General features: G+C 28.5%; 1 protein-coding gene across 1 annotated transcript; it reads left to right on the top strand.

Annotated features, from left to right (window-relative positions):
* The first annotated feature begins 703 nt into the window (after positions 1–703).
* LOC129945660 (vacuolar protein sorting-associated protein 16B) lies at positions 704–2,387 on the top strand. The gene is made up of 3 exons (XM_056055504.1): positions 704–817; positions 884–1,164; positions 1,235–2,387. Exons 2-3 carry the CDS (start codon positions 892–894, stop codon positions 2,318–2,320), a joined length of 1,359 nt encoding a protein of 452 aa, XP_055911479.1. The 5' UTR covers positions 704–817; positions 884–891; the 3' UTR covers positions 2,321–2,387.
* The last annotated feature ends 6,972 nt before the right edge of the window (positions 2,388–9,359 follow it).

Here is a 9,359-nt window from a genome sequence, read left to right as displayed (position 1 = left end):
AAATCTGTGGTATAAGAAGCTAGAAGACCACGTTGCATACTGTAGAACGGGCTTTCCAATAGTTGATGAAAATGGTAAATACTGCGATGACGACCTCCGGAATCTTATTGCAAATTAAGATGAAAAACTGAGAGTCGACGCTATTAATGAAGTTACATCCTCGGTGCATAGATTTTCGTACAACCATCTTAATAGCAATTTATACGAATGTAACTACTTTCGAAACGAGAACAAGCAGAAGCTCATATCGGCAATTTTCAAAATGAGAGGAGAAATGATAAGTCTTAATTATAAACCAAATTCGAAAGATCTGTCTATCTACTGCAGCCTTTGTAACTTAAAAGTGAGGGACGATGTTATCCATTTCATAGGAAAGTGTCCAATTTTATGTGATATACGCAGAAGAAATAGTTTCCCTATTCGACTGTGAAGAAAACGTAAATCAATTTTTTAATTATTTCCGGCCAGGCAAATTGTCAAACATTTTTGTGGTGAATTTCAACAATTCAACAAGCATTTTATTCCATTTTGAGTGCGTTTTTTTACTTTTACTATAGAACTAAAGCCACTTTTGGAAGACCCTTTATATAAAGTAAAAGTTAGCAAGCGTTTTTATTTATCGCTGTTTTAAATTGGTGTAACTACGACCTTATGTTTTCTCGCCTGAACCGAGGTGACAGCTTTTGTTGACAGCTCTGACAGGTATCGTATGTTTTTTGTTTGAGTTTCTTTTTTTGCATGTTTATAAATAAACAAGGACAAAATTTCGAGTTTCGTTTAACTTTGTTTTTGTAATATTATGCAAAATAAAGTCAATGTAAGTTCATAAATTTTATTTAAAAAACATGTTCTTATATCAGATATTTTAATTTCTTAATTCCAGATAAGCTAATGGATGCCAATCAAGATTCGGAAAGCTATTGGAATAGGTCTGCCAGCAAGGCTTTCAGTTTTGATGATGAAGACGATGATGTGGAGGCGGACAATGCAAGTCTAAATAGCTCCAAAGCGGACTATAGCATCTTAGCTGATGATAACATTTCAGAAGCAAGCTTCGATAGTACCGCGAATGTATTAAATCTAACAATTCGATCAGTTTTATGCGAGGCCGATTTGGAACAAATTTTAAACGAGCAATCCCATGACAGTGACATCATTCCCAAGGTAAAAGGCGGCTTCCTTAGCATATTAGCTAAAACCGAAATTACTTAATTTGTTATTATTTTCCTTTAAGGGTATTTCACCTGACGAAGAACTCAAATTATTGCGCCGTAAGCTTCAGTACATGGTGCATGCACCATCACTAAAAATAACTGCTACTAAATTACTACACGGAAAAGTATGTCCATTGGAAGTCTATAAATCACTGAATGATAAAGAGGAACTTCTAGACGAAGTACTGCGTAATGGCGATGGAAACGCCGTTATTGGAGTAATCCTGTTCCTTCAACGAACATTGAACAAAAAACAATTTTATCGAATCCTACGTATTCGTTCAAAGGCATGTGATCATTACATCAACTATTTAATCCAAACGAAGAACAAAGAAGCCATCGAAATACTTACTATGCTCGGGCGACATCATGAATCTTCTATTGTTCAGTTCAAGGCTGCAATTAACCGAAACTCGGACATTTCAATTAAGAAGCAGAAGCTTAAACAGTTCATAGATGCATATTGTTTAGATCCTGGAATTATTTCGATATACTATCAGATCTTTACGAACTCCTTGAATCTCATAGAATTCATAGAAAAGAATAAAAGCAGTTTAAATGACGAAATAACCGTTGATTCGTCGGCTTTGGAAGTGTTGTATTCGTGTTGCGCCAGGCACAAATGGAAAGACTCGGAAGCTACAAGTTCTCTGAGTCCCTTGAAAATAGCAACGGATTATCAAATATCACCAGCACAATTTGAATGGACCGCACTTAATGAGAGAGCTAAATCCCAATCGTATCTCGATCTTGGGGGTATATTTGAAAAATCTACTTGGAATTTAATAACAAAGCAGAAACAGTTTCATATAAGTTTCTCATTGGAAACGGCAATACAGCGGTTAGCCGATCTGAATGCACCCTTACCGGTGTTACATTTCTTTCTTTCAAAACTTAGCAATCCTCATCAAAAACTGACTCTCTCGAAAAAAGTTAAATGCACAAAGGGAATAATTGATGCACTGGTGGCACTTAAGGATGTTCAAGTTCTGGAAAATTTCAGAGACACTTTAATCAATGGAAGTGAAGAAAGATTCTATTGTGAACAGGCCTTGACAAATATGAACAAAAAATGGTCTACTGAAGGTCTAAAGATTATTCGATAAGTTTTTTTTATTTATTTTTATACAAATATCTCTTGAAAGTAATAATAAAACTTTTACATAAATAAATATTTTGTACAAAATTTAAGAACAAATGTTTTAATGCCTTATTTGAGAATATCAGAAGATGTTTTGGGTATTTCCATTCTTTTCAACTTAATTTAAATTATAGGTTTCGAAACATCTGAAGGACTTTTTCTTATTGAATTGTAAAGTTACCTCTTGATTTCCTATGGAAATGGGGTTCAGGAATAGAATAGTATTATCTACAACACAGTTTATCCCCATTTAATATAATAAAATGTGGAAAACTTGGTGTTTGTTTTAGTTTGAAAAATTCTATTTTTTATTAGCTATCATTTGATGCATTGTTTGTCGAAATCGGATAAGAACTGACAAAGTTGTGAGCAATTTTTTATAATTTTGTCAGAAATTTTCTACACAAAAATTTAAACGACTAAGTGTCTAGAAATTTGTTCGATTTTATTTCGGGACATGTTTAAAACGCTTTATTGAAGTTTGTAGATAACGTATCAAAATGTTTTATACACCAAAATAATTGTAAATTTGTCAAGAATATGATAAAATTGGTGTTTTGAAAATTGGTTGGAAAATGGAAAACATACGCGCAATTTTCTAAAAAAATTAACTTTTTTCAGATTAAAGCGTCTAATTAATTTAATTTAGATAATTAATAGAAACAAATTAATTAGTATTTTTTGTGACAAATTTATCTTCTAAATGACATATCATTTATTAAAATCGGTTAAGTACTTTTCAAATTATAGCCGATTTAATTTCGATCAAACGATCATTTTCAAATTTTCCTTGCATTTACCTGTTAAAATAATTTCAAGATACAAGTATGGGGTGTCCCATAGATCTCGCCACAGAAGATACTATGGGTTCCTGAAGCCATTTTAAGTCGAAAAACTTAAGAAGCAATTTTCTCGTTTCCGTTTCCTTTTCGAGTTATAACGGTTTATATGATTTTTTAACGATTCATCATTAAATGACTATAACTTGATCAAATTGGCACCGATTTTCAACTTGCTTTTTATCTTAATGAAAAATGTGTTATTCTTTAAGTTTGGCACACAATTTTTTCTATGCAGGTAACGGTTTCTTCGAAATTTACATTTAAATGACAAATTGTATTAATTTTAAACTTTTTATTTTGAGTTTATATATTGTTTTATTCAGAAAGAATAAGTTTTTGAGTATAATTTTGTTTTCATTATTAGTTTAGTCCGTTTTCTTTCGCCTTAAAATAATTCAAACGTTTGTATTTATGTAAAACGTACTGGATTTTGTAAGGAAAAACATTTTTTTATTTATTTTTTTGAAAGCATTTAAATTTTTGTTTTCGTTAACGAATGTTATGTACCCAGTATAAAAACAAGGCTCCTAAAGTATTGAAACAAAACCTCAATAAAGAATTTTTGTTTTAAATAAATCAATTCAAAACTGAAACGGACAAGTTGAAAATGACGGTTTTTAGTTTTAAATTTCGAGAAAACAGTCTTGAAATTTTTAATCAGACGAATCAACACTCTAAAACTTACCTTTTAACGACATCAAACAATAATATAAAACAATCTTTAGTTTTTTTTTCAATTTTTATTATTTCTTTCATTTTTATACTATTTTTAACTGATTATTTTAAATAATTGTCTATGACACAGTTAAAACATGATTTCTTATCATACATATTAATAGTAGTTTTATGTATTATAATATTGTAATGAATATTTTTGTTTTGTTTTTGTTTTTTTAATCCTGTTTTGGTTCTCTCAATATTTAATTTTTTACACAATTATTTCTTTTAAACCAATACAATGTTTGTAATTTTTATGATTTACAATGTAAACAAATTATTTTGTTTTATGTCTATACAGTTGTAGTGGGTATAATAATAATAATAATAATATTTATATAAAGTTTGCGTCTGAACATTTAAAATGACCACACATAAAATATTTGTGTTTGTTTCTTGTCCATTTAGAAAATATAGGTTCCTTAAAACATTTGTTTTTGTATATTAGTAAGAAATTAAAAATAAAATAAAGTAGTATTATATAAACATTAACAAATATTGTTAAGATATGAACAAAGAAATTAGGGTGTATGAAAAAAGAAATCAAACAACTGCCATTGATTTAGAATTTACGTCTAGGTTCAAGTGTTTGCTAATTATTTTACTTAATTTTTTTTTTAAATTGATTTTTTAACTGTCCCATTATTAAATAAAATTATTTCTTATATTGCGATATTAAGTGTTAAATAAGATACATTAGTGGATTGCACGAAATTTTGGCCAATAGAGAATTCAAATTGACTGCTTAACTGATAAATAGAAAAATGTTTTAGAAAAAATAAAAATGTATCTTTCAAAAAGAGCTGTTCTGTTCTACTCGTAGATGAGTTAAAACAATTATTTTACGTTTATATTTCGTGTACTATTAAAGCTCCTTTAACTTTAAAAATTAGTGTTTCCTCAAGCTTATAAGAACCTATGAATAATAGTTTATTTAGGTGTACGACAACAGTACTCCTAGCTGATATTTTGATCATATATGTAAATAAATTTAATAAATTTTGATTTGTTATACCATTTATAACTCAGGAACGGTTTAACCGATTTTAATGATCTCTTATTTATTGAATATTAAATACATAAAACAAAAAATAGCAATAACTATCATATCAATTGGTCTCAACCATTTCAAATCATTCGGTCACTTTTTAATGTTTAAAAGACACAAGTATAAAAGCCGTAAATTGTTTGTGATATTTTGATAGTATAGAATATGAAAAAATGTCCTTACACATTTTGGCTGTTTCATTAGAGTTTCAATTACATTACCACTTGCAAGAAAAAGTAGTACAAATCTAAAACAAAGAATTTATTTTGTAAATATTCATTTGGTCTTGACTCGATGTTCTTAAAAGTTTGGTTTGGCGTATAAACACTACCTGTCTATCAGATTTGTGTATGAAAACATGTAATTTTATGGGGATATTTTAGTTAACCCGCAATCTACTTTAAAAGACAGAACAACGTCTTGCAAGATATTTTAAAAGTGTTTTTAAACTTAGAGATAACAAACTGCCACTTCTTTTCATCCCATTCTACTCGGATTTCAAAGCAGAAAACAACAGTCTAAAATTGGTAAATCAAGCTCCAAGCTGAAGCAGACTAACGAGTTATTTAAAATTAAAATTTTTCTAAAACAAATTAATCAATTTATTTTTGAATTAAATCTATTAAAAACATTTTATAAGTTCTTTTTTGAGTTAAGCCAAGTTTATGTATCGAATTTTTTTGATACATCTACTAATTACACCAACAACCAACGTGTTTTAGTGATAACGAAAAGAAGTAATAATTTCTTAATCAGAATCAAAGGAAATAAGACTTAGAATAAGAATCGGTAATTATCGAGATGGGATAAGGCTATAACTAGATAAGATATTCTAACATAAGACATTGCAATAATTGTGAAGCTTTGTGGTTGACATATCGTAGCAAGTTGTTTTAAGAGAACTGATGATTAAGACAGCCAAGATTTTGAACCTAATTCCTTACAATAAAATATTATTATATTAATCAGCTGCAATTTCAAAATTAACTTTAGTGTGAAGCTTTATATTTACTATTTTAACGAAAATAAAAAAAATCATAATCTGAAATATCTATAATTATTGTCATACAGTTTTTACAAGAAAACAAATTTAAATCAATTAAACTTAAATAAAGAAAAGAAAGCAAAAAAATAAATTAATTTTAACTTAAAATTACGTAAACAACAATTATGTATAGGTAGTCGTAATTATATGTAATTTTATAAACCAGGAAGACATGTACCTATATAATATTAAAAATACATTATGTAATTGTTTAATTTTTGTATCATCCTTTTTTATGTATTTACATTGAAACAAAACAAATATACATACATATTTTTTCTGTAGTTATTTATATAGACATAGTTATTGACAATTATAGAATTATAACAACGTTTTTAATTTTTTTTTTATTTGTTTACTTAATTTTGTTTTTTGTTTATGGTTAAACTAATCAATATGCTTATTTTAAAATATAAAAAGCACTAAAATATATAACTCATTAATTAATACATACTTAAACATAGTATATGATAAATAAATTTGTATTTTGTATTTTGCAATTATTGAAACACGGCCAGCCGGTTTATTAATATAAATATTGTTTTTTTTGTTTGTTTCTTTATTAAATATAAATTTAAAGCTGTTTGCATTTGAAATTTAAACATAGCACTAAGTAGGTACATAATATAAGACCATATATGGGGTACCAACTATTTTTAAATAGGTGTTTGTTTTTGGTATGTCGATTATAATTTTAATTTTGTATAACTGTTGAAGAAAACAATAAATGAAATAATTGGGTGGTTTGAAATAAAAAATTGTTTGGTTTTTCATAATTATACAGTTTATAAGTAGGTAAGGATATGTTCTCTTTTAAGAAATTGTAAAATTTTGTTTTGTTTTATGAATTTTTGTGCTCAGTTTTTTGATAGAGTTATGTTTGATGAAAATACAATACAATAGTGAAGAGAAATACAAAATAATGCATTGATATGTTGTAACAAGTATTTACAGTTTAACACAATTAAAAATTGTTGGAGTAAAAACTGCGGGGGCGTTAAATGTGGACAAATTATACTGTATGTACATACCATACATGCCAAAGTCTTAAAAATTCAATTAAACAACGTAAGCATTTCTTCAACCACTGCGTTTAACTTATGAGAATTATTTAAGAACAGCTTACATTTATAAATGAAAGTTAATGTGGTCCTAAACTATTTCAATAATGATTTGTTAAAATAAAAATAAAATCATTGATAAATTCTAACTATTGAATATCAATACATTTTAAGCTCTAGTTATTTTTATGCAACATATTTTTTTAAAGAAACCTTAAACTCGACTCATGCTGTTACTAAAAAACCCAAATGTTATTTTATTCACCAATAAAGTGTGATTTCTTCAAATCATTGGTTGCCCTTTTTAAAGCTTATGAAAGATTCTTAAAAAGATTTTGTTTTTTAGATTTATTTGCTTTCGAAACTTGGTTCTGTTGTTTTCTTAAAAATAAAAGTATATCCAAGTTCTGTTTTTGTGTTTCATAGGGAACTATAACAGAGTTATGAATATAGGTTTTAGCCAACCAACTGCAACCACATTTTCAGCAGTACATCAAGAATGTGAAATGCTTTACACAACTCTATTTTTACCTCTCATTTTGATATTCAAAACTTTAAGAGAAATATGCACCGGTATCTATTTTTCAAACTCTTCCTCAATTTCCTAATACTAACACTTTTTGTAAACATGTTAGAAGTAGTAACAAACCATTTAGAATTATTACAAAATAAATTTTGACTGACAAACATTTTAACGAATAACACATCTAGATTCTTCAAGATTCGAAATAAAATTGAAAATTGGAGTTAGAAATTAACTTTAATTTTGTATTGCGAAGTTAAAAGGAAGTAAATTTCTGTGTTTTAGAATAAGATTTTTTGGATTTTTAAGTGATTTCAATCCGACTGACAGGAAACTGTTTTAAAATAAGAGTAATTTTAATTAAATAAAATGAAGCTTTACTAGTTTTTGAAAAATGTTGGATTCGTGGAAAGTTGGAAACTCTACCATACTTCATATTAGAGTAAGTAAACAGACAAAGCATTTAAAATATTTTTTTTTAATAGAACAATGTTGTTCTTATAACATTGCGAAGAAAACAACGTTCCATAAAAACACAGATCAACACAATACAAAAAAAAGAACACTAATATTTTATATTTATTTTATTGATAAGCACATACATAACAAAAAGGAAAAAAAATGTATAGAAATTATGACAATTAGCAAAGTTGTTTATCCACTTATTTGATATAAACATAAATAAATTTGGTGGCACAACAGTCTGTTGAGAACTAGGGCCACGTGACTTACAACTCTCAACCATTCCTGGGGCCTGATCATGAGGTTCGCGGCGGATCGTTTTCAATTCGACTCGCGTAGTATTTCCTTATTAACGAATTCGAGGCGGAGCGAAAACAGTTCTTCCTATATTCCAGTGATTTGACACTTCTTCTTCCTATATTCCAATGATTTAGCACACATTTTGTTTTGTTTTAATTGAATTTGTGAAATTTGCGGTGATTTTTTCAATAGACAATATTAAGTTTAATTTTATTGTGGATTGTAGATAAATTATAAGAAAATTCAAATAAAGTTAACTCGCATTTTTGTATAATTACAACCAAGAAAGAATTCACGGAATCGAAACAGTGCAAAATAATAAACACTTTCGTCTGGGAATCCGCTAAAAAAAGCTGTCGGATTTCATCTCGGCAACAAACATTATGACATTTCAATTTCGCCTTCGAATTCGTTAATTGGTCAAATCCGATAGCGAAAGCAATAATTGAAAAATGGCAAACGCGCTAGTAAAACGATTCGCCGCTAATCCCATAATCAGGCCCCTGTGTGCAAGTTCTGTTGTCAGGGATGGAGGGGACCTACAGTTTTACGCCGGATCCGAACGGCTAATTTGAGAAAAGAACTTTTCATGACAAGAATTGCTCTTGAAGAATTTGTCAATTCATCGCAAGAGGCAGTACCCGTGAAAAAACTTTAGATAGCATAGGGAGGGATCGAACCCAAGACCTCCGGCATGACAGTCCAACGCACTAACCACCATTCCACGGATACTACACTAATTTGATATACATATGTTAATGTGTCAGGTGTTTCAATTTCACTAAAAGTAATTTCAAAAGTATTTAAAGTTTCACGCGATTTCCAATTTAGATCTCGATTTACTTTCAATCCATCTTGGGAGCCTATCTGATAAAAATGAAAAGATTGAATAGTCACAAACTTGTTTTGTCATCGACGCAATCTTTTGGTTATTTCTTTAGCGTTTTAATTTGAGCTTTGAATTATATTTAAGAATAGGAAAAGAATCAAAACTCACTCGTAATAT

This window comes from Eupeodes corollae, chromosome 2 (genome assembly GCF_945859685.1).
Source record: "Eupeodes corollae chromosome 2, idEupCoro1.1, whole genome shotgun sequence".
Taxonomy (NCBI): domain Eukaryota; kingdom Metazoa; phylum Arthropoda; class Insecta; order Diptera; family Syrphidae; genus Eupeodes; species Eupeodes corollae.
The sequence above is the reverse complement of the archived record's forward strand: the minus strand, read 5'-3'. Positions and strand labels throughout refer to the sequence as shown.

What these genes read in the sequence shown, in the direction of transcription:
- LOC129945660 (XM_056055504.1), top strand. Translation starts at nt 892, where the DNA reads ATGGATGCCAATCAAGATTCGGAAAGCTATTGGAATAGGTCTGCCAGC. An exon ending in ACAGTGACATCATTCCCAAG is followed by an intron (nt 1,165 to 1,234) that starts GTAAAAGGCGGC and finishes TTTTCCTTTAAG; the next exon opens with GGTATTTCACCTGACGAAGA.